This window comes from Pseudopipra pipra, chromosome 27 (assembly GCF_036250125.1).
Source record: "Pseudopipra pipra isolate bDixPip1 chromosome 27, bDixPip1.hap1, whole genome shotgun sequence".
Taxonomy (NCBI): Eukaryota; Metazoa; Chordata; class Aves; order Passeriformes; family Pipridae; genus Pseudopipra; species Pseudopipra pipra.
This window is the reverse complement of record NC_087575.1, coordinates 4,472,685-4,496,930: the sequence shown is the minus strand read 5'-3', so window position 1 is coordinate 4,496,930 and position 24,246 is coordinate 4,472,685. Positions and strand designations below refer to the sequence as shown.

The window sequence follows — 24,246 nt, the reverse complement described above, 5'->3', positions numbered from 1 at the left end:
AAGCTGCTGCTTCTCCACAGTCCAAGGCCATTTCTTGGTTCAAACAAGGTGACAAAGCACCACCAAAAGAAGCCCAGAGGGAGAGATGAATCCACAGGAACATTTCACACCGACAGCCACAAACCCAAATTTAGGGAACACTGTTGAACAGGACCATTTTTCCATGTTTTCCAGCTCCAGGAGCACAGGGAAGAGCCACAGCACAGCAAGTTTGTGTTGCATGTTCATCCTTGCTGAGGGATTAAACTTCCCCACAGAGATTCCAGAGCTTCCCACGGAACCAGGGAATTGTTAAGGCTGGAAAAGACCTTTGGGATGCTCAAGTGCTGCCGTGTCTCCCGAGCTGGAGCAGGCTCAAGGCCCAGCAGAGGGCACCAGAAGTGTGGTGCTCCAGCCTGGAGCTGGGAATGTCCTCAGTGCTGCTGGGAAGTGCTGCCTCCCAGGGGATGTTCCCTGGGGAATCTCCAGGCCCTAAATTAAAAACCCAGAGGAAGCCTGGCTCCCTCCCGGTGCTGTATCCCTGAGTGAACTGCTGGGATCCCTGGGCTGCTCTGGAAGTCACTCCAAACCTTTGGTGGCACTGGGAGCACTCACCAGCCCAGGGAGAAGGGTCAAAATAACACCATTTGGGGCTCAGGGAAATGTTCTTGCTTAGTTTTGTATCATTTTTCTCTGGATTTCAGCACCCACAAAGGTCATTATGGCCCCTCACTCCCATTCCAGGGTCATGGATCCAGGGAGCAGCAGCAGAGCTGTGTTTCCCAATCCCCCCTGGGAGATCATGGGAATGCTCTGGATGGCAGAAATACCTGTATCCATTTTTCCCTGTTTACCTCTTTTCTGCTGCATGTCCTGGGACCCTCCAGAGAAGGATTCCTGCTGAGCTGGAGTCATGGTGCTCTGGTGCAAGGCAGAATCGGAATTTGTCCTGAAAACAAAACAAAAAAAGGCAAAACCCACGATATTTTTATTGCCAGCTGCTCTAAATAAAAGAATTTAAATCTCTCAGATCAACGCAACCAGCTCAGTAAAACCTGAACACTCTGCATTAAAACCCAAAAATCTACATATGGCACATCCCAAGGACAATTTCCTCGTGAAACAATCAATTTGCAGGACAAATTTGAAGTTTGAAGAGCCACTGTTTCAATAAAGGGATTGAGAGGGATACAGGATAATTTGATTGCCCTCGTCAGAAAAGAATTTCCTCAGCTTTGTTAAGGTCATGCAGGATCAAATAATGCCCCTTCTGAGCAGAAAGCTGTTTATAAATACTTTGGTTACAGTTTGAAAAACAACTGTCCCTGTTTGGCAGGGAGGGAAAATGAGAGGTTTGGGATGCAGGGACACTGTGGGGATGGGAATGTCCGTGGGCATCACACCTCTGGTGATGAACCAGCCCTCAGCTGAGAACGTAGGGCAACAAGTCACAGCTCAACAACTCCGGGCTGTGCCTTGGAATATCAAGGCTGACCTTGGAAAAGCTGACACACCTTCATTTCAAAGAGGGTCACCCACAAGGACCATAAGCAAAGGAAAACCCCATTTCTGGGTTGAGGAAGGCACCCCAGCTCGTGCTGGGGGGAGTGGTGAAGGTGTGGAGGTGCTGCAGGGTCAGGGAACAGCCCAAACACGCGCCCGAGGTGCCACCAACCTTCTCCAGCTGGTGTCCGACGGAGGGGACAGGTACACTGTTCCATAGGGACAGCTGTCCACGTGATCCTGAGTTAAGGGGAACAACAGCACTTCCTCACTGAAGCAGGAGGCCCACTGGAAATCTTTTCCTAAGAATAATTCCAATTAGCCCGTCAGAAGGCACCGAGGGGAACTTTAAAAGGACACTCCAACCAAAGGATTACGGGGATTGTTGTGATGTTTGAGCAGCAAGAGAATGGTCCTCTTTTCCTGCAGATCCAACTGCTCCCTGGGCAGCCACCACCCCCCACTCCCCCATCCCCACATCCCCTCCAGCCCCATCAACCCAACCCCACGGTGGCACATTTTAAGGCCGTCAGGAATAATCAGCTAATTGGTGTTCCCACGTGGCAAGAGGAAACATGGCTGGGCAAATGCCAAGGGGATGAATCAACCTGCAATCAAATGCACAACCAACTGCAAAAATTATCCCGGGCTGGATTTACTCGGATCCAAAGGGGAATTCTGCTTCCCTGAGACTTTGCAGAGAATCAGGGAATGGTTTGGGTTGGAAATAGATGATCTGTGTCCTTCTCATGTTGGGGGCCACAAAGCTGGTGAACTTGTGGAAGGTGCCCTCGATCCCCCCACCCATGTCACCAACAAAGACGTGGAACACCCCAAAACCCCGAGGGAGACACCCACTGCTGGTCCCACTGAGCCACCGACTGCAGCTCTGGGAGCAGGGCCATCCAGGGAATTCCTTACCCACTGACAGGGCCATCCATCACATCCATGACTCTCCAGCTTAGAGGCAAGGATATCACGTGGGACACTGCCAAAAGCTTGGCACAGGAGACGATGGCAGTGACCCCATCACAGGAGGCTGCAGAATTGGGCAGGATTTGCCCCCAGGGAAGCCCTTGCTGGCTGTCACCAACCCAGCAAAGGATCCCAATCCCCCTCAGCTCCCTGTGCAGGATTATCCCCACTCAGAGCTGAGGAAACAGGGGAAGGGAAACGCTCCCTTTAGGTACTTCTGGCCCAGGCCACAGCTCAGGAGAAGAGGTGACACCAACAGGGACAGGAACGACTCGCCCAGGTGAGGAGGGGAAGGAGGAAGGAGGGAACTGTGGGACTGGAAGCAGTGATGTCATTGGGAGTCCTGCCCCAAAGGATATCTGTCTTCCATGCTTATCCACGGAGAGGGGCCGGCGGTGGGGGGAGCCCAGGCGGTTCCTGTCCCGGTACACTCTGTCCACCAGCCCGTGGTGCCGGGTCGTCCTGCTCGTGTCCAACCCCGACGACTGGAACGGAGTCTGAGGGAGACACAGCAAGTCAGGAACGGGAAAATCCACACACAGGCTGCCCAGAACCCACTCGGGGTGTGTGCAAGGCTGTGATGTTCTGAGGAATCACACTCACACAAGATCTGGACAAGTGTCATCACGGCAACGTTCCCCTCCGTGGTCGGAAGGATGCCCAAGGCTCTCCTTCCAGAGGGGGACCATGCTGGACCTGCCCTCTCCTAGATCAGCTCTCAGGCCTCCCTGTCCCTAAAACCCCCCGTGTGAGGGTGGCAGGGAGCTGCCAGCTGTGTCCACATGCCCTGGGTGCAGCATGCAGGGTGCATCCAGAAGGAACATGCCGACCCCACGGGCAGGAGACGCAGGAAGGAGACGCGCGGCGAGTCCGACATTCCGAACGCGCCGCCTGCTCTCGGGGCTTCCTTTCACCCCTCCCTCTGGGAATTATTTTAAGGGGACACTGAGAGAATGAAAAGCAAAAGAAAAGCAGTTTCCTTCCTCCTCTGTCTAGAAAAAAGTGACGGTGTCTGATATTTCCGAGGTGACTCTCGGCTCCCTCCGGGACCCGGGGTGGGACGGTCCCACCTGGGCTCTTATCAGTGGAGACCTGTCAGCAAATATTTCAGAGGATGAGGACAGCAGAGAAAGGACAGGGGAAGATGAATTCCCAGGCTAAACTGGAAAACTCCCACATTTTCCAAAGCCCTTCCCTGCCTATACCTGGGGGGGGCAAAGGAAGTACCGAGGGGTCGACCTCCGCTCGTCCTCCACCGGCAATTTATGGGTCTCTGAGGGGGGAAAAAAAAACCAAACCTCCCCAGTTTTCCACTCCTTGCCAATGTGAACAGCTTTGCTGAGTCCCTCAACACCATCTGTTTGGAAATCCAAAATTTCCTCCTCCTCCATTCAGGTGCTGCACGTGGCAAATGCACTGTCCTGTCTGCCAAGCCATGGAACCATCTGGCTCCCACATTCAGCTCTTCTGCTTTTTCTTTTTTTCTCTTTTTTCTTTTTTTTTCCAAGTGTCAGCTTTGGCTGTTTGAAACGATTCTTTTCCAAAAAAGCTTTACATTTATTTTTAAAAGCTTTGTTTGTAATAACTTTTTAACGAGCCTTTCTGCTCCTCTGAACCCTTTTTCTCTCCTCACCCTCTCTGCACACACAGCCTGTGTTAACAGAAATGGAGGCAGAGTGGTTGTGCTGTTTATTTTTTCATTTCAAGGCCAACACTTTCTGTGCAGCAGAATATTTAAGTCAACCTGGGGCTGGAAAGGAGCACAGTGAGTTTTTAAAGCACTCTCAGCCCTCAGGATCAGACTTTTCACTTTCTCATATGAAGGCTGAGAAATCTCGAGCGGAATCTCAATTTTTTAAATCATTCAAAATAAAACAGGGTGGTTTAATCTCTGCTGCAAACACCACAGGACAATCTAGTTCTGTCCCCGCACAGAAGTGGGAATATTTATAATCCCAAGCCAACAAAAGGTCTCCAGCTCCTCCTTGCACTGTTGCCACAGCCCCGCGAGCCCAAAAGGCAGCAAAATTTGCAAAGATGTGCTTGGAAGGTCAACAGGAAAAGCAATTTCCTTGTCAGTGGTCTCACCACGGTGCTGCTAAAAAAAGGAGCAGGCAGCCCAAAGCACACGGAATGCAGCCCTCACCTGGAATTTAAAAGGAAGCCAATGCATAGGAGACAAAAAATTGAACATAAAAATAGTTATTTCTTGTGTTTTGCCTTTTTTTTTTTGGCACAACCTCCTTATTAAAAACCCAGCAAAAGTCTCATTTGAGTGCAGCAGTGGAATAAATAAACATGGAGCGTGTTCCAGCTACAGTTTATAGGGGGAGGAACCTGGGGGCAATGGTGCCCTCTGGTTTTCCAGGAGCAAAGATCCCAAGTGAGTCCCTGACTCAGGGAAACAGAAAACACTTCTGGATGTCACCTGCAACAGGTCTGGCTTCCCATAAAACTTCCTCTGGGCCCAACACCAGGACAACGTTCCCTGATTAAAATCCCAACCCCAGCAGGGCAAGAGATATTTAACTGTAATTTAAAAAAACAAAAACAAAAACCAGATCTGAGCATCGATTTTATTGGGAAAACGAAGGAGCAGAAGTGTTTCACTTCCCTGGAAAACATGAAAGGGTTTGAGACCAGACCCCAAAACCCCACAAACCATCCAAAAAAGCAGGTAAATACAGACAGGAAGGAAAAAGCTCCGAGCTCTACAAGTGTCCTTTTGGGATTGGTCAAGACTTCAGGAATGGACTTCAGGACTGAACCAAGGAGGTGGATGAGGGGGAAGGAGCAGTGGGGGGCCCTAGGACAGTTCATATTCCAGAGCCTCCCGGTGCCAAGCAGGATTTGGGAACTCATTCCCCACGGCCTTTCACACATGCACATGCTCAGAGCTCGCTGAACCCCCAGGTCAGGCCTGTCTGCCCCAAGGGAATCCCAGGGAATCAACCCCAGGGAATCCCAGGGAATCCCAGGGCAGCAAGGCCAGGGAGGGAGCCTGGAATTCTGGTGCCCGTTCCGGGCTGGGATGCAGGGCCAACCCCTGGTTTGGGGTGCCAGGGCAGGACTCCTGGCAGAGAGATGCTGTGCAGGGCAGAGCAGTGGGGCTGTGCTGAAATACGTATCCACCTGGGCAAACAGGGCCAGTCCGAAATACGTATTTGCACAAACCTAAATGCTTGTTTACCAAAGAGACAGGAACTGCTCCAAAGGCTTCTGCCAGAGCTCCGTTGGGCTGTAAATCAAAGAACCAACATGCTCAGACACCAACGCTCCCCCAGCAGACACAACAAACCACTCCCGGGCTCTTCGCCTCGGAAATCTTCTTTTTAACTTAAAAAATAATTGAAAAAAAATCTCCAGTGTTTTTAACTTAAGGTTTGGGGAAGGGAAGAACTCACCACTCATGCAAACACAAGGGTTTGTGTTGTTGCTTCTCACTGTTTGTTATCTGGGATAACATAAATTTTGGATTTTTTTCTCTGTGTGTGTGTGTGTGAAAAATCTATAAATCCTTGGAGTTTGGCATTTTTTCTATGCGTGTGTGTGTGTAAAAAAAATCTATAAACCCCTGGAGTTTTGTATTTTTTCTATGTGTGTGTGCATGAAAAATCTCTAAACTCCTGGAGTTTTGTACTTTTTCTATGTGTGTCTGTGAAAAATCCCTAAATCCCTGGAGTTCTGTATTTTTTCTATGTGTGTGTGAAAAAAATCTCTAAACCCCTGGAGTTTTGTATTTCTTCTATGTGAGTGTGTTAAAAAAAATACCTAAACCCCTGGAATTTTGTATTTTTTCTATATGTGTGTGTGAAAAATCTCTAAATCCCTGGAGTTCTGTATTTTTTCTATGTGCGTGTGAAAAAAAAATCTCTAAACTCCTGGAGTTTTCTATTTTTTCTATGTGTGTGTGAAAAAAAATATCTCTAAACTCTTGGAGTTTTGTATTTTTTCTATGTGTGTGTGTGTGAAAAAAAAAAATCTACAAACCCCTAGAGTTTTGTTTGTGTGTCCTCCTCCAGTCATTGGGAAATTTGGGGATATTCCCTTTGTCAGCTCAGGAGTGAAACAGTCTATGCAGTAACCACCAGAAAAGCCCTGAAATGCTATTTCAGAAATACTGAAATACTGTTGCTTAAAAGGAACAGGAACTCTGAACCTCCCTAACAAGGAGTTAAAGGGAAATCTTGGAGAGAGATGTGGAGTAACCCCAAGGATTTCACTCCACTCCAAACCCACTGTATTCCCAAAAGGCAACCAGATTAAAATAGGCTTTTGCTTCTCCTCCTGCCCAAGGTTCAGGCTGTTAACCTGCCCAAATTCAGTTGTCTCCACCTATTTCCACAGGCAGGTCAACGAGTTTCCCCACATTTATTAACCAGCCCTTCATCAGAAAACCACAAACTGCAAGATTTCCTTCTGACCACATCCTTGTGAGCTGAACTGTAACTGTTACTGCTCAAAAAAGGAAAACTGAGGCAGAAATGTTAATTATTTTGAGCGCCCTGGATCAACTAATTAGAGAAATCAGAGTGCTCAGAGGATCCACCACCCGATCCAGGTACAACATCTCCTGTCCAGACGTGCTTCAAACAGCAAAATGTTCACCTAAAACACTGATTTTCTGTTTGTGGAGTCACTCTGGAGTCACAAAGACAGCCAGGACACCTCAAAGTTTCCTCCTCAGCCAGCCCAAAAAAAAGGGACTGTTCTGCTACCACCTTGTGTCCCACTGCCCTTCTCCTGTCCCAGGATCACTCCCAGGGAACACACACCCCACCAGCAGCTCCCAGCAGGCTCCACATCACCTGAATTTGCTTCCAGTTTGCTTGAATTCACAGAGATTTCCTCAGGAATTTGGTACTGAACAAAAACACCCCCTGAATATTCCCTGACAAAGGAATTGCATCACTCAGAGCGTTCCTGACCCCAAAGCCTCCCAACCCCACACAGAACCATCCACACAATCCCATTTGCCAAAGGAGCAAAGAGTTCTTAAAGCAGGGGGCTGTGCTGAGGGTCCTGACCCAGCATCCAGGCATGGAATGAATCCACAGATGCAAAGGAACACCCCCTGGACTCACCTGGAAGGGGAGATCCATGGCACTGTTTCCAATCTGGTTCACATTTGGCAGAGAGCCGCCGTAGTACTGGCCACGACTCTGGCCCAGTTGCAAATATTGGGTTTTCTGCAGCTGTAGCTGAAAAGAAAAAAAAAGGAGGAGGGAAAATATGATTGGAACTGTTTGAACTGACACAACTGAGAAGGGAAACCACCCCTAAACAACACGGATTCGAGTGTGGATCCCAGGGAATGAATGGCAAACCTCCTCCACACTGCTCTGCTTTCCTGCTCCAGGAAAAGCCCTGGAGAAAGGGCAGAGACAGGTCTGCAAAGAAAAGGCAGAGAGGCTTTCAAAGAAAACCCCAAAGGAAAAACAAACCACCAGGAGTTCCTCACTGGACAGGGAAACATGGGAATGAAGGCGATGGTCTGCAAAGTGTCACTAAGCTACAGGTGGACAACAGTGCACACATTTCTCTGATGTTCAAACTCTCCCTAGAAAACTCAAACACCCTTTTATTCCCAGAATTTTCCCTGGAAGACACCGACTTCCAGCTACACAGACAGTTCCAATCTCTGCTCCAACTGAGGGACTGAACTGATCCCCAATTTAGGAGACGACTCGTGGAGATGAAACCTCTCCGTGGACCACAGAATTATTCAGGTTGGAAAAGACTCCCAAGATCATGTCCAGCCTTTGACCAGGAGCTCTCAAAAGCCTCAAGACACCAGTCCCTAAGTGGCTGATGGGTTTTTTCCTTCCCAAGAGGGCAGATCTTCAAGGTCCCTCCAACCCAACCCCTTCTTGGCTGGTGTGATTTTCAGAGCTGCTTTCCCCCTCAGCCCCAAGTCTTAGGAAACATTCCCAGTGTGAAGTATCCCAAATGGCTCAGGAAGCCAGGAAAAGCCCCCCTCAGTGCTTTCAGTGTGGATTTGCCACACAAATCCAAGCCAGCGAGACGTGGAAGGAGGAGAAACACTGTGCTGGTCTCACTGAATGAGTCACAGCCCCTCCAGCTCGGAGCTGCAGAGCACAAAAAGCACAATATCAGAACTAGCTGTGCTTTTTCCCTGGCCCCTGCATATGTTTTTGTTGTTAAAAAGAAAAAAAAAACCAACAAAAAAAAGGCTTGTTTGGGATTTGGGCCAAACGTTGAAGTAACTATTTCAACAGGTGTTGGTTTCCTTTCAAGCAGCTCCGAAAGGCACCCGGGGAGGAGGGGGGGGCTTGATGTTTTTTTAATATTTTGGCTTCCCCTCGCTCTGTACCCACCTCAAAGAGCCCCAGGACAGGGCAGGTCACGACCATTTGTCTTCCTGCTGCACTTTAAGGTGGAAATGAGGGAACACGAGGGCCGGGGAACCGAGAGGAGCCCGTGCAATGGCTCTGCTGGCCCATCAATTTTAGCAGCTCTCCCTCCCATAAACACTGGGGGGGTTGTGTGCCAGAACCCAGAGAGCTGCTGGCTGTTATTGCTCTCATCCATCACCACACCGGGGCCAGGGGGGCTGTGTTTGCTCCTCTCCTGCCTCCCAGGAGCCGCTTATTGGAGCCCATCAACAACTGCCACTTGCAATCTGGGAAGATCAAGGGTGAGGTGTCCTGAGCAACTTCTGGGGAAAAAAAAAAAAACAAAAAAAAAAGAAAAAAAAAGGCATTTTTAAATGTTACAGAGCCCCTCCTGTCACTCTGACAGGAAACCTCGAGGCAAAGCAGTTCTGTGTTTGCCTTTCTCAGTGAAAAAAGAGAGTCCAGATCTCGTGGTGGGGCTTTGATCTGATGGGAGGGAGCTGAGCACGGGGGAAAGCAGCTCTGGAAATCACACCACCCAAGAAGGGCTTGGCTGGAAGGACCTTCAAGATCAACCACCTTCACTAGAGGAGGTTGCTCCTTGGGCAACCCCAGGGGTGGGGCGGCCGCAGCTCCTCCGGGCAAACTTTTCCAGGGTTTCCCACCCCCAGGAAAACAAGAGGTTGTGACTAAAGTGACCCTTCATCCTCCTCGTGAGATGGATCCAGTCCACTGCACAACTGGAGGTTTCTTTTCAAAGAAAATCAACCAAAAAAAAGCCTTTTCCGAACAGACAAATTCCGGTTCCTCCCCAAATGTTAACGAGCCTCCCGACGACTCCGCTGCTCTCCCCTGGGGTTGGATTCAATTAGTGCAGCTTGGATTCCCTGTGAATTCAGATACTGGAGGGTGATAAGGAATTACTTAGTGTTCTCCAGATTTATTAATTTCTTGAACCATGAGAACTGGGTGACTCTGCATCACAGCTCTGCCATTTCTGGGTTACGTGGCCAAGAAAACAGCTCCTTGACAGCTGAAAATACTGCTAAATATTCCAGCCCTTTCCCAAGGAAGCTTTTGGTAAGGAAACAGCTTTTGCTTGTTAAACCACTTGATTTCTGCTTGGCTTTCTTGTTCAGAAAAAATGTTTCCCAAACGACAGATCCCAACTGAACCTGTAATTCTCCCTCCGCCGGCGTTTCTCTTCCTCAAAATCCTCATTTTTTTTTTCCTTTAAAATCCAATTGAATCATTAAAAATCTTTTATGTGAGCATTTCTATAACCACCTCGATTTTTCCCTTTGGGTTCAGGTTTGCTGGACACACCAGATGTGTTGGTAGGGAGAGATTCAAGTTATACAATTTAAAAAAATAAAAAAAAACCACAAGAAAGGAACACGTCCCTAAATCCAACCCCGCTTTTCCTCCAGCCTTTCTGAGCCTCCAAAACACGCAGATGGGAACCAAAGGGAGAATTTATTAAAAAATAAATAAATTGGAGAAATTCTTCACAAAAGGATTCTGGGCCAATTTACAAAACTCGTGGCCAGAACTCAGGTGGAAGATTTGGTAAGTCAACCCAAAGCCACTACAAATGTCTCTTTTAAAATGCTTTAAAATTGGATCCCCATCCTCATAATGAAAGGGTGGAGTGTCCCTTTGATGGAGCCCCAGATATCTGATGACTACAGGAAGCCAGATCTCAGTGATAAAGGTTCTTTTGCTGCCTTGCAGTTTCCACACCAAGCTTTTCTTCTGAATTTTACCTTTTCCCCTCACCAAACCCTCTCCCCTCAGCACACCCAGCGCAGATTAACCTTAGAAAAGTATTATTCCAGCTTAATTGGGAATTAAATTCCGTTTAAAGGATTAACTGGAAGTTTCAGAGGCTGCATTAAAGGTAAATCCTGTTGTTCTAATCAGTTCAAAGTTTCCCCCCCCTGCTTGGACACCCTGGAATTGCTCAGGGAGGTTTTCACCCCGAGCCCCCACAGACAGGAATCCTCATGCCTGGAGTTTTGGGATTGATCTCAGAAGGGGAATTTTTGATGTTACACTGAACAGGAACACCCCAGGCCAAGCTGTGCCTCCCCAAACCCTGCTCTGGGTTCCTTCTGCGGGGTGAAACCAAACACCAAGTCAAACAAACCCTCAGGATGAGGCACTCACTGGTGGAATCCCTGGGGAATTGTTGTCTTCTCTCCCCATTCACAGAATTGATAAGAAAAGCAAATAGAGTCTTAAAAAAAAAAAAAGAAAAAAGGGACCTTCACATGGACCTAATGAATCACAGAATTTTGATTTAGTGGTGAGGCAGCCTGAGCCACAAATCACCTCATTAACCCTGCAACTGTCACTTAAAATAGTTCTTTAAGTTGCCAAAAATTCTCCAACAGTTAGCAACTCTGACAACCAGGAGTTTGGCTCCTCCTTCCCCTCAAGTGAACCCTTCCCTGTTAATATTGCAAAGTTCACAGTGAAATGTGAATTTGAAACGCTGGGCACTCGCTACTCCAACAGCTCCTAAAATGAATATACATTAAAATAACTGCTCATGTGTTAAACCACCAGGAAAACTGTCTGGGTTTGTTTAATTAAACGAGGAAGGAATCACAAATCAATAAGAGAGAGAATCCCAGTAAGGCAAGGAAAGGAAGATCTCAGTGTTGGCCACCAGTTCATTAATTACAGCAGGTTTTCAGACACAATCTTATTAAAGATGGGCTTAAAATGAGGATCAATAATGAGGGGACACGAAGTTATGAGCAGAGAACAAGTTTCACAAGCAGAGGATGCAGTTTTGGGGCTATGTGATAAATTAATTAAAGATATCCTGCTGCTCACAGAGAGGGGATGAATGAGGACTTTTGGAATGCCTGACTTTTTAATCTATATAATGCTTTTACAGCTGATAAGTGAATGCTGATTGTTTTTACAGTTTTGCCCTGGTTTTGACCATTTACTGCAAACAATTAAAAACACTTCCACTATTTACATTTTACTGATTAAAATTCCCACTCACCCAGTTGAACAAAGGGATGGATTTGCAACTTGAGCCCTTTTATTTTAATTTTCCAGGTCATTAAAAGTTAACATTGGGCAATGCAATAACATCAATACTTTCCCTTTCACCCAAGCAGGTGCATATTATATAATTATATAATTATATAATATATATAATTATGTAAGTGTATTGTTGTATAGATTGTATAGATTGGATATAACAGTTTATCTTCAATCCAGAAAACACCCTGAAAGGGGGGAAATAATCCTTATGGTGTAAACCCACAGGGTATTTAATGCTCCTCTGCCAAAGGAAAAGGCACAATATCAGGAAGCTGCAGTTCAAGTTCTTTGATAAAAGACACCAACTCTGAGCACAGAGGGAGATAAAAAACCTCTGGAATTCCAGAGGTGAGGAGATAAAAAAAAAGGGAGCTGTGAAATCCCTGTTCCTCCCTGAGGGACACTGGGCTTCTCTCTGGGAATAATCACCCATCCATGGCAAGGAGGAAGGGAAGGAGGCCCAGGGGGGAATTCTGGGATGGAAGGAGCACAGGCAGCTCCTTCAGCCCCATCCCAGCCAAGGGGGGAGACTCCCCAGCCTCCTTTATCCCGGAGGAAGAGAGAGGAGCCCTCGTGTTCCTCCCCCTGCCACACTCAGGAAGAAAGGCCCTGGAGCCAGATTTCTAAAGTCACTTATTTCCTGCAGTTCCAAGGCGTGCTCCAAGAGCAGCAGAGGATCCAAAAGCACAGCTGTTCCTCCCAGGAAGGCGGGGAGAGGAAATGAAGGCTGAGGTTGAGAGGAAAGGTATAATCCACAGTGATAGCAGCTGCTCTGCCTGGCTCCCCTGGGACTTCAACTATTCCAGCAGCAGCTTTGTAACAGAACGTTTTGCAAGGGTTTGAGGGGTTTTTGGGGATGTCAGAGGTGTTTTCATTTTCATAAAAGTGGAGGTTTAAGCAAAAGTTTCCCTTGTTGCCTCTGCCAACCACTTTCTGGCCTCCCCTGGGTGTCCTGGAGCAGTGGAGATGGCAGGGAAAGGGCCAAGCAAGCCAGGACAGGAAGCCAAATGTCTACTACAAACTAAGTGAAAATTACCCCAAAAAAAAAATAAATGCAGACATATGGTATGAACTGGATGTGACCCCCCAGGCCCAGAACTGCTACATCATTGTTTACTCCTCCATCCCCACCACTGTCAGCTCAGTCACTCTCAAGTATTTGTTCCATTATCCCATCGCCCTGTCAGGACACAAACAGGGCTCTCAGGGCAGCCAAAGGCAGCCAGTAAGAACAAAAATGCAGGAAAAGGCCAAAAAAAAAAAGCATTTCTGTTTCTTTTTTTCATCTTTTTTTTTTTTTTTTTTTTTAGGGAAGGAAGCTGTTGTAATACATTGGAATTTAGCAGCCACAAAAGAGCAACAGCTTTGTTTCTGCCACGCTGAAACACTCCACAAGCAGCTCCTTCCTCAGAGCAAACACGAGGCCAGCCCTGCTCCTGATTCCCACCAGGATGCTCCAGCACACTCCCCAATGCACTGCTCGAGGGCTGCAGTGTTAAAACACCCAAATTTGCTCCAAAACTTCAGGGATTAACACCAAAAAGGGAGGTGACACGTTCTCTGCTGCAGCCTGGAGTGTCCCAGCTCACACGGGCCCAGCATGGGGCTCACTGGAGAGAGGGGGAAGCAGAATCCTGCTCTTCTGCTCTTCCATCTCACAGAGCTGGGAAGGAAACAGGAGCTCCCTCCAGGTGCCATGAGAAAACAAACTGGGAATCTGAAGAAGGGTTTTTCATCATTAAGAGCAATGCAAACTGCCAGGCAGAGGCGAGGGGGCAGCCAGGCAGCTGACCTGGGGCTTGATAAATCTGATTAGGGAAAGGTTACCTGATAGCACTGCTCGTATCCTGCAGTTCCAGTCACTTACCAGGAAAATCCCGAGCTCTCCAAGGCTGGAACACCTGCAGGAGGCCCCTGCAGCTGCAGAAAAGCCTCTCTGAAATGAGGCAAATCTGAATATTCAGTGCTTTGACAAGGAGGAAGGAGATGATGGAGTAAGTCCTTATCCCGGTCTCCACTGTGATGCCAGGCAGCTGAGGAAGGCATTCCTGTTCTGAGGTTGGCTTAGGACTGGCTAAACCCATGGAATTTTGGCAGGTAGCACGTCCATGAAGCAGAGGTGGGAGGCAAGGACCATTTTTGAGGGGCAGCCCTATCCCAGGCTCCTCCTCGGTCACTTGGGTGGCCCGTGGAGCAGAGAACGGGAGAAAAAGCAAACCCAAAAAAGCTGAGCCAGCCCTGACCCCCCCCCCAGAGCTGAGGTGCAACAGGTCACTGCTCCAACCCAACCCCAGAGAAACCTGTCCCAGAAACACCGAGCTGGAAGGGACCCTCCGGGATCCTCCAGTCCAACTCCTGGCCCTGCCCAGGACACCCCCCACGGATCACAGCGAGTCCCAACTGCACCACAACCACACTTTGCTCAAAGCATTACAGGGCAGGCAAATAAACCTCATTCATAAGAGCTGAGACACGTATTGATCAGCAAAGCTGAGCAGGAATCATCTGAGGCCCGGCCAAGCCGCGAGCGCTGCACTTTTAGCACTCCAAGAGAGCCAATTATTACTCATGAGTTCATGTTTTCTTCACCTTCCTGCTGAAGAGATTATTTAAGACCTCAAATCACTTAACTGGATTATTTTGTCCCGTTATGAGTCATCTACAAATTCCAAGGCCCCATTAGATTCTCCTGCAGGAGCTGCGAGCGACTCCCCAGACGCCTCGGCCATAAAACCGTGAGGAAACGGGGTTATAAAACACACACAGGCCCGGCCCTCTCCCCCCAGAGGGCTCCAAAATTCATGTGAAAGTGCAAAGATCTCACACCCCAACAGACACTTCATGTTCACAAACCACCTCAAATCCACGCTGCACTCAAATCCCAAACCCTTTCATGGCTGGGAACCCAAAGAAAACAAAGCGGAACGTCGGATTTCAGCGGAGAAAGGGGAGGGCTGAAGGGAGAAGGGAACAGCATTTAATGCTGCAGTCGGTTTTTATTATTTATTTCTGGTTTATTTCTTTTCTGTTCTATTCTGAGCACTTCTTCACACACTAACTGCATTTAACTTCCTCCCAGAAATTAATTACCATGAACTGTCTGGGGGTCCGAGGGCGCAGAACACACCTTGCAGAATTCCAATAAATAAATCGAGCCCTAATCACAAAGACCCCAAATTTAATGCACAGGCTGTGGCTCCGTGTTTGAAAACACTTTGCTATTTCTGGTGAACAAAGGTTTACTGTTTAAAACTTAACAGTCACAACTGAGTAGCAAGTAAAAACAGGATACAGCAAACTGGAGCCTTAAAATAGTGACTATTCTTCCGAGTTGTGCTCTATCGCCGGGCAGGGAGCCAAGCAAAGCTACAACAGGCACCAAACCTGATTTCACTGCTTTCAAAAACAAACCCGAGCCCGTGGCAGCTCAGCAAGTGCCACCCTTGCTTTTCTGCAAGATTTCAGCCCAGGGAGCTGTGGGTGCTGCTGATAATTCGGTGTAATCCAGTGCGGGGGCCCCGCGCTCGGAGCTCGGTTATTATTTGATATTTAGAAGGCAAAGAGTTCTTTTTGTTGTATTTAGGGGTGGCGTGACACCCTCCAAAATCTGTTTGTTTTTATGGTCATTATTAGCTAACAGTGTGGTTTTAAAGGAAACAGTCCTTTTGAGCAGGCAAGGCACCCGTTTGCTGCTCGATGGACAGCGGCGCAAAACCAACGTCCAGCTCCAACCAAAAGTTCCTAAACCATCCCCATTCCTCCCATTGAAGTGCCTCAGAAAAGCTGAAATAAAAGCAGAGATGCCCTCATTAAGCAAGATAAAAATAGCTTTTATGTTCCATTTTTTATTTTTAGCTAAAGAATGAAAATTCAGTTATGTAACCCTACAAGTTTCGTAAATTGGGAGCCGAGCAGGGCATGTTTGGTGCTCTTTGGGGTTTATCAGTAATGAGAGAGCACCTAAATCTGCACTGAGAGTGGCCATGAGCTCCAGGAAACTGCAGCTTTGAAGATGAGGCATCAGACAAATCCTCCAGGTATCAAAAATATCTGCCATGAGAGCCCAAATTCTTCGAGTGCAGGAGGCTCGTTCAGCACAATCATCCCTCCCTGCACCAGAGGAAAATCTAATTACAAGGAGAAGGTCAATAAGACATTTCAGTCGGAGCTGCCTGCTGGAAACTTGGGCAAGATTGAAGATATGAAATAAATATTAAATCAGGTATTATGGATCCCTCTCCCCTCACTTAGTGGAGGGGGAACAGGGCAGGTACAAACCCAGTCCCACCACTCCAACCAGTGGCTGCTGACTGGATGCCAGGAATACAACCTACACTGAGACTCTGCAAGGAATAAAAAGGTGAGAAGTCAGTCTTATGGAACAATCTCTGTCTTCCCTTCTCCCACTGAGGTTTTTTTATTGCTTTAATCCAGCTTATGGATGTTGAAATATCACTTCAAGGCTCCAGAGCTGGGAAAAAAAACCTCCTGCACAGCTTCACGTGCTGCTTCTGCAGCGGGGCTGAAGAGGCCCCAGCGTGTCACCAATCCACTGTCTGAGCTGGGAGCTATCACCATCTGCCTGGAAATTCATATATTTCGGGATATCAACTCCAATTCCCTCCCCTCCGAGACCGGGGCCGGCCAAGGAAAATAATATTCACATAAATAGTAATAGCTGGGTATCAAAACTAATTGAGAATTCATCTGGCAGAGCTGCATCTGCCGTTAACACATCGTGCCGGGAGTAACCCCAGCGAGAACACCAGCGAGGAGCCCAGCAGGGACAGCACTGAGGAGATTTTCCCCATCATCAGGAAAAGTGAGAGACCAGGCAAGGAAGCAAAACACACTCTGAGAAAACCTGCCTGCAAAACACAGACTTTGAGAACGAGGGTTGCAAAGTGCTGTAGGATTATTACTGCAGCCTGAAGCTGCAGCACTTCATCCTCCTCCACTTCATTATTTTTGGTGGGTGTGTGTTGTTGTTGTTTTGTTGCAGAGGATTGTTCTGGTACAAGGGGGAGAATTTTCAGTTCCCGAGAAATAATTTGCAAAACAAAGGCTATTATCAACACCCAGTTAAAACTTGGTGATTTACAAGGTCCCGATGACATCAGGCCAAAACATCCCTGGTTGATAAACAGGGGCTTCTGCAAAGCAGATGGAGATCCTCACGGAGATCTTATTCCTGGAAATCACCTCCAGCAGCACCAAAGGCCAAGCATTTCAAACAAACCAAAGCAACATTTCAGATATTAACTCCGAGGCACTGTCAGAGACACTGATTTAGCTGATGAGTTAATAAAGGCTCACAGGTCCAGCTGCCACCTCAAGCTCACACCATCATAGGATGGTTTGGGTGGGAAGGGATCTTAATGATAATCCAGTCCCACCCCCTGCCACGGGCAGGGACACCTTCCACTGTCCCAGGTTGCTCCAGCCTGGCCTTGGACACTCCCAGGGATGGGGCACCAAAGCCTTTGGGACCACATTTGTTTAGCAAAGTGTGAGGGCTTTAGGACCAAAAGCAAAAGGGAAGCAGCACCGAGGTCACAACCGGCTGCTGTCACAAAATGAACGCTGCTGCAAGCACCTGCTCCCCAAAAATCCAGCAGATTTTTGGCAGTTGGCATCTTTTCACTCACTCCCTCCAACCCCTCAGTGACCACACACCCTCAGCTGCACGGCCACAGCTCCTCCAGCCCAGCTACAAAAACCCCGGGGTAAAACTGCAGCCACCACAACCAGGACCGTGCCTTTAAAGCAGAAAAGCTGCTTTTCTTTCCTCCTTTTTTTAAAAAAGGTACAGTATTACTTTTGCTGCAAAGCACCCTGAAGTCGAGTTGAGTTTCAGAGCCTGCATTAGGCACAGAAATATCGATGCCAGCCTGGACCAGCCCATGAGGGAGGGATCGATGCTGTCGGGGACAGCGAAACCGCCCCAGTGCTGCCCAAGGAAAGGCTCCTCTGCAGTCAGAGGTGGAGGGTGGAGAACAGGGATAAATATTTAGCCTTGAAGACATGTTGGTTAAATCCCTATTGATCAGAGGGTGTCCACTTGTTGCCAAATCGGGATTTGATTCCCGCTCCGATGAAAGCGCTCGGTAACACTCGAGGATTTCACAGAGTCGGACAATCGAGGAATGGTTTGGGTTGGAAGGACCTCAAAGATTGTCTGATTCCACCCCCTGCCATGGCCAGGGACACCTCCCACTATCCCAGGGTGCTCCAACCTGGCCTTGGACACCTCCAGGGATGGGGCAGCCACAGCTTCTCTGCCCAACCTGTGCCAGGGCCTCCCCCCCCTCCCAGGGAGGGATTTCCCATGGAAAACTCACACCCCTCATCCGAGCAGGAAGTTCCCCGGGTTCAAGCGGCCTCCAAACACCCCAACCCCTCAGTCTGGTTTAATATGGTCCATCCCTGCTGTCCCCCCCACGTGGCTCAGGAGGGAAAGCTCCCACTGGAATGTTCACTGTGCTGCTGCCTCGATATTCCTCAAGTGCAGTCGAGGCTTTCTAACTAAAATCAATGCCACTGATAAATTGATTATAAACCCGGCGACAAACGGTCAGCACAGGAAGCAGCAGCTGAGTGAACAGCACATCTCAACCAGCTTTGTTTCCAAACCAGCACAGGTGATGCAGGACGGTGAGAGAAGAATAAAAATGCACTTTATGTGACGAAGAACTTAAATAAGAAATCACAGGACCGAGAAACCAAACTGCAGCTAAAAATGGTTTGCCCTCACACCATCACCTTCTGGGCTTTCCAGGCCTCGGGGGTTTCCCCCCTCTTTTTTTTTTGAGCTCTGAAGAACAGCCCTTTTCCATTCTACCTGAAGATAGTTTGCCCCCCCAGGCCACATTTTTTCAATACCAGATATTCTTGAAAAGTACTTTAGGAACAGTTCCCCTTGCACCCTTTTGTGGTGGGATGTTTTCCTCACGCAGAGATGGCTCGTTCACCTCTGCCCTGCTGATACCAGCCTGTAATTCAGATTAACACACCCTGCTCACTGATGGGTTTTGTCACCTCTGGAACTTCTACTCTGGAGCTCTGCAGCTCCTGGCACTCAAAGATATCAATGTATAAAATTCAAAACCAAGAAAATCAGCACCCAGACCAAAAAGTTTTCAGGGTGGTGCCCACAGGCCCAGCTCAGCTCTGCATGAACAGCTTGTTTCGAGGGAAAACCCCAAACCAGCCCCAAAGGGTTGGAAGAACTGACTGTACATCACCCTGAGAACGTCTTCTCTTACTAAATGAGCACCTTCTATAAATGCAAATTACTCCCCACTCCAGTGCTGGCGCTGAATAAAACCGAGAGGCAGCACCCGGAGCAGAGTTCCACACGTTCACCCTGAGAATTCCAAGGAAACACGGAGGTGCAGCAGTTGTACAATCACTCTCACGTGCCTACAGACCCCTCTCAGCTTTGCTACATCATTAAACCCGACACATTTGGCCACTGCACAGAGAAAGACTTTGTCCGGAGCTGCAGCAGCTGCAGTGCGTGGGAGGGAGGGGATAATCATAAAAAAAAGGCATTGTCTCCTTAAAAAAAAATTAAAAAAAATATAAAAACCACAAGGAAACCTGCCTGGGTCTCCCAGAAGAAACCTTGCCCTGCTCTCTCAAGTGTGTGAGCTCCCCAGCAGGGCAGATCAGAGCTGGCTCCGTGTTTACCTTGGACAGCTCAGCCCGGGGTTGCACAAGAACAGGGATCCTTTGTGCCCCGTGGGTCCCTCACCTCTGCCTTCCCTGCCCGGGCTACAACCATTCCTTCAAAGAATCAGGACACTGCACATCCCACCTGCAGCACCTTCAGTGCTGTTCTCACCCAAGGCTGGTGGTTGTGGCACGTGGAGCATCTTTGGTGGCTTGGAAACAACTGGTTTGGTTCTTGGGTGACAGGATGTCAACACAGGACAAGGGGAACGGCCTCCAGCTGTGCCAGAGGAGGGTCAGGCTGGACCCAGGAGGGATTTCTCCATGGAAAGGGTGCTCAGGCACTGGCAGGGGCTGCCCAGGGAGGTTTGGAGTGCCCAGCCCTGGAGGTGTCCAAGGAACCCCGGGATGTGGCACTGAGTGCTCTGGGCTGGGGGACAAGGTGGGGATGGGGCACAGGGGGACTTTACGGTCCTGGAGGGTTTTTCCAGCCTCAGGGATTCTGGGATTCATCAGAGCCATCAGGGGACAGTCACAGATAAAGCCTAACCCACCTATTTCCTGGTCTGGAAACGTGCAAACTCGGGATCCAAACCCTGTGCCTGGGAAAGTTCAAACACACCATCTGGGGCTTGACAAAGCACCATTTCTGATTTGAGAGGAACTCACTATTAACTTGAATTTCCAACTGCAAGCATCAACCTCCGTGCTCAGAGGGCTCAGCCCTGATTGTGATGCATCTCTTTAATATCCCTCAGACATTCAAAACCACCATTATGTCGTCAGGAATTTCTTCTTTATCAAATTATTTAATAAAAACCCCGCTGGAGACATTAGGAGCCACTGTGGCTCTGTATCATCATCATCATCATCATCATTAGTGTTTCTCATTTTTAAAAGCAGATTAGCATTCCTGATTTAACTAAGCTTTTAAATACTGTTTTGCATATTATCTACATCTAAGGACGAGCTGGGGATGTACAAAGAGATATTCTGATCTCTTCCCCAGCCAGCAGGAACAAGTAAATGAGCAACTGTCTCATCTGTAAGTACAAATTTCACTGCAGGGGCCACGTGTGTGTTTTACACACACACACAAACACAAAACTGCAGCCTTTTCCTTTATTTTTATTTAATCCCACTTCGGTCAAATGGCCACCTGTGCCATCACAACACATTCCACCTGGGAAAACCCAGCTCAAAGTAGGATTTTTGTATTTAAAACCACCCAGGTTTGAAATATAAACGTCGAGTTTTTACCTCACGCGGGTTTTCAAGAACTCACCAAAACACAACTTTTGATAAAGACACACAAGCAAACGTTTTTGCACCACGTTTCCAATTTGATTTGAATTCCCTGTTTTCATTTCAGGGCAGGTGGGGCTGGGAGACAGCCACCTCCACTTTGGAGGAGCTTTTTGGAGTCTGGGGGGACAAAGGGGGCCTTTTTTTTCCCAAGGTAAGACTGCAAGGCCCATCAGAGGGAGCTCAAACACAGCTCCCACTGAAAGCCCTCCAAATTAAGTGACTTTAACTATGGATTTTAAAAAAAAATAACCAATCCTGGAAAGCTGTGAAAATCACCAACTGAACGAGAACCACCCTTAAAATGCAGGTCACAAATTGTCTTTAAAAATCTTACGTTTTTCAGCATTTCAAGAGCCACACATCGAAGGGCTCGAGCGCTCTCTTCGTTAGCTGCACGTTAATGTTTTGTTAATTACGATTTTAAAGGGCAGCACCAGCCTGCTGTGAGTAAATAGATGCATCAAGCACCACTGGGGCTGAGTTACACCAGGAACTGAGAGTAAACAAGCCCAGAAATCAGTCCTGAAATCCTAAGCTTCACATGAGGAGAAAAAAAAAAAAAAAGCAAGGAGCAGAACCACAAACAAAATACAGGAGTCAATGTCACGTAGGGAAAAAAAAACCACCAAAAAAATCACTCCCCCTCTCCTCCCCCACTTTGTTACTATGGGACTGGCAGAAAGCTCTGGATTATAAACACCAAGGTCCCACTCACAAGACAATTAAGCAGCTCCAGAGCTTCCATCGACCACCCACCTCCGCGCTCTGCGCAAGGTCTGCGCCTCCCAGGGAACTGAAATGCCAGAAATCCCCAGTGCCAGCTGAAAAACAGCCCTCTGGTGCTCCAGAGAACGGGGGCACCCTTTGCAAACCAAAGCTGGGGCTTTTTCCAAGGAGTTCTTATTTATTTTGTCCCCCCCTAACCGGGGTGAGGGCGATGAAGGAGGGGTTGATGCCACGCTCCGGTTTGTCCCGGGCAGGAAAGATGGATCAGGGCTTAAAAATCCCACATGGACCCGAGAGTGGGAACAGGGGGAGGATGAGCAAGACAGAAAGGAAGCTCAGAAACAGCCTGTGCAGGCACAAGAGATGGAGGAACAGTAAATTTCTGCCTCTGCTCCGACCAGTAACCAACAATAAACCAGACAAGATGGTAAACATTGCAAAAAGACAATTACTAATAATGAAAAGGCAGCAGAGATTTTGGGCCACTTCCACCGACTGAGTAAGGCGTTTTCAAACTGACAGCAAAGTGCTGGTTGCCAAATGAAAATGAGAGCAAACAGCAAAGTTGTGCTTAACCCCTTTCTGCTTTTATGCTGCATTTTAAACCCAGATGAAATCATGGAATTTAGAAGAAAAAGCCTACAAAGGAGACATTTTACTCAGCTCTTTTGGTCAGTGTTTCCATCACTTCAGTACCCAGAATCCTCAGAAAAGTTATTCATCTTGGGTCCTTTCCTCAAAACCAGGTTCTTGAAAGCATGATGGGTTTCCATGTGCAAAACCCAGGTCAGGGGCACCCGGATTTGGGAGGAACTGAACTGGGATTCTGAGTTATCCTGCAGAAGGTGAATGCTTAATGTGTGAGTTAACTGAAGCACAAGCAAGAACTCCCTGAGGAACAGCTCTGGAGTGGCAGCAAGGACTGACCACTAAAGGTGAAATCCTGGGATGCTGAGCCAGGCAGGTGTGCAGAGGTGTGAGAAACAGGACAGCTCCAGGCACTGCAAACATCTCCAAATCATCCTCACTCTGCTCCCAGCTAACTCCAACGGGAACTCCAAGAGCATCCTCTGGGAAACACCAACACCCAGGTGAGCGTGAGCTCCGGCCTCACGCCTTCCCAGGCAGGAGCTGACAGAGGCAGGTGCTTTTCCTTTACACCCAGCCGGCAGCAGAACCAATTCAGAACAAATATTTACCCTCTCCCGACACGGAGGAATAAAAGGAAAACATTCTACCGCAAACCCGACCGCGCGTCCCTGCAAAGCTTCGGCCGCAAGAACAGGATTGTGAATTTTCTTTAAACGGTTAAAAGCCAAAGATGTTGACACGGGCAGGTGAGAGGAGAGAGCGGGCACAGAACAGCCCCGACATCCCAGAAATCTGCACCAGAAGAGGCGTCTCTCGTGCCCGCCGGGGAAAGCGCATTCGTTACGCCGGGAATTTCTGCTGATGGGCTTTTGCGGAGACATCACAAGCCAGGGGAGGGTTTGGAAGTGCAGCAATTTGCACCTACGACAGCCGGGAGTGGAAGGGGAGCAACGCGAGCGGCACCGAGCCCCGGCAGCCCCGCACGGCCGAGGGGGCTCCGTGCCCGCGGCTGGGGATGCTCCGAGGGGCTCCAAAGGGGGGGGTGCAGGGCTGGGACCCCCCACCTCAACCCGGTGAGGAACCCGGAGCCCCCCTCGGCCTCCACTGAAGGCACCAGGACACCCCCCCAGCCCCAGGACCCCCCTCAGCCCTCGGCCTGTGCCGGCATGAGGAGCTGGGGCACCCCCCAGACCGGGCTGGAGGAACCGGGATCCCCCTCAGCTCTGGGACAAGGAACCGGCCCCCCCCTCACAGCGGGGTGATGGTACCGGGACCCCTCTCAACCCCCGGGGACGGAATTGAGCTGCCCCTCAGAGCCAGGGCCTGTCCTGAGGTGACACACCAGGACCCTCCTCATCCCTCGGCCTGTCCTGAGGTGATGAAACCGGGATTCTCCCTCATCCCGCGGCGAAGAAGCCGGGACTCCCCTCCCTTCATCCCCCTCGCAGGGTCCCCCCCGGCGCAGCCCAGCCCGGCGGGGCCCGCTCCGCGATGCCGCGACCCTCCGGCCTGGGGGCGAGAGACACCGGAGGGCCTCCCCCCGCGGCAGGTGCGGGTCTCCGGAGGATGCTGCGGGCGCGGTGGCCGGGCCCGGTGCCGCCGAACCGGGATGGAGGAGGCCGGGGGGGGCTTTGGGGGGGTGGTACCGTGAAGGGGGGGCTGAGGGGGGGCCGCCCCCCCCTCACGGGTGCCGCCCGCCCCCGCCAGGGGGCGCTGCCCGCCCCGCCCGCCGCGCGCCGCCGCTGCCCCCGGCCCGAGGGGCTCCGGGGGGTGGGGGGGGGCGCCGCCCCTCACAACCCCCCCCCGCCCGCCCGCCCGCCCGCCTCGACCGGGGGCGGCCCGCGCCGAAGCCTCACCCGGTGCGCGCGGGTCAGGCTCAGGTCCTTCATGACCTCCTCGAAGGCCGCCGTCTCCTCCGCCTGCTTCTGGTTGTGCAGCGCGATCTTCTCGCTGAATTTCCGCGGGTTGTTCGAGGCCGCCATCTTCCCCCGTCCGCATCCCCCTCCCCGCCGGCCGAGGGGGGGGGCGGCGCGCATGCGCCTGCGCGAGGAGGGGAAAGGCGGGGAGC

The 24,246-nt window shown here is 49.5% G+C and overlaps 1 protein-coding gene across 4 annotated transcripts in view; it reads right to left on the bottom strand.

Annotated features, from left to right (window-relative positions):
• CRTC1 (CREB regulated transcription coactivator 1) overlaps window positions 1-24,246 on the bottom strand; it is a 40,571-nt gene extending 16,325 nt beyond the window's left edge. For 2 of the 4 annotated variants that reach the window (XM_064637550.1, XM_064637551.1), the window contains exons 1-5: window positions 24,035-24,241; window positions 7,542-7,658; window positions 2,817-2,954; window positions 1,655-1,716; window positions 834-928 (exon numbers count right to left, since the gene is read on the bottom strand). In XM_064637550.1, coding sequence (XP_064493620.1) covers window positions 834-928; window positions 1,655-1,716; window positions 2,817-2,954; window positions 7,542-7,658; window positions 24,035-24,214 — 592 coding nt within the window. In that variant the 5' untranslated portion in view covers window positions 24,215-24,241. Of the gene's footprint in view, window positions 1-833; window positions 929-1,654; window positions 1,717-2,816; window positions 2,955-5,647; window positions 5,696-7,541; window positions 7,659-24,034 lie in introns of all 4 variants that reach the window. The other 2 variants (XM_064637548.1, XM_064637549.1) reach the window with 2 other exon arrangements.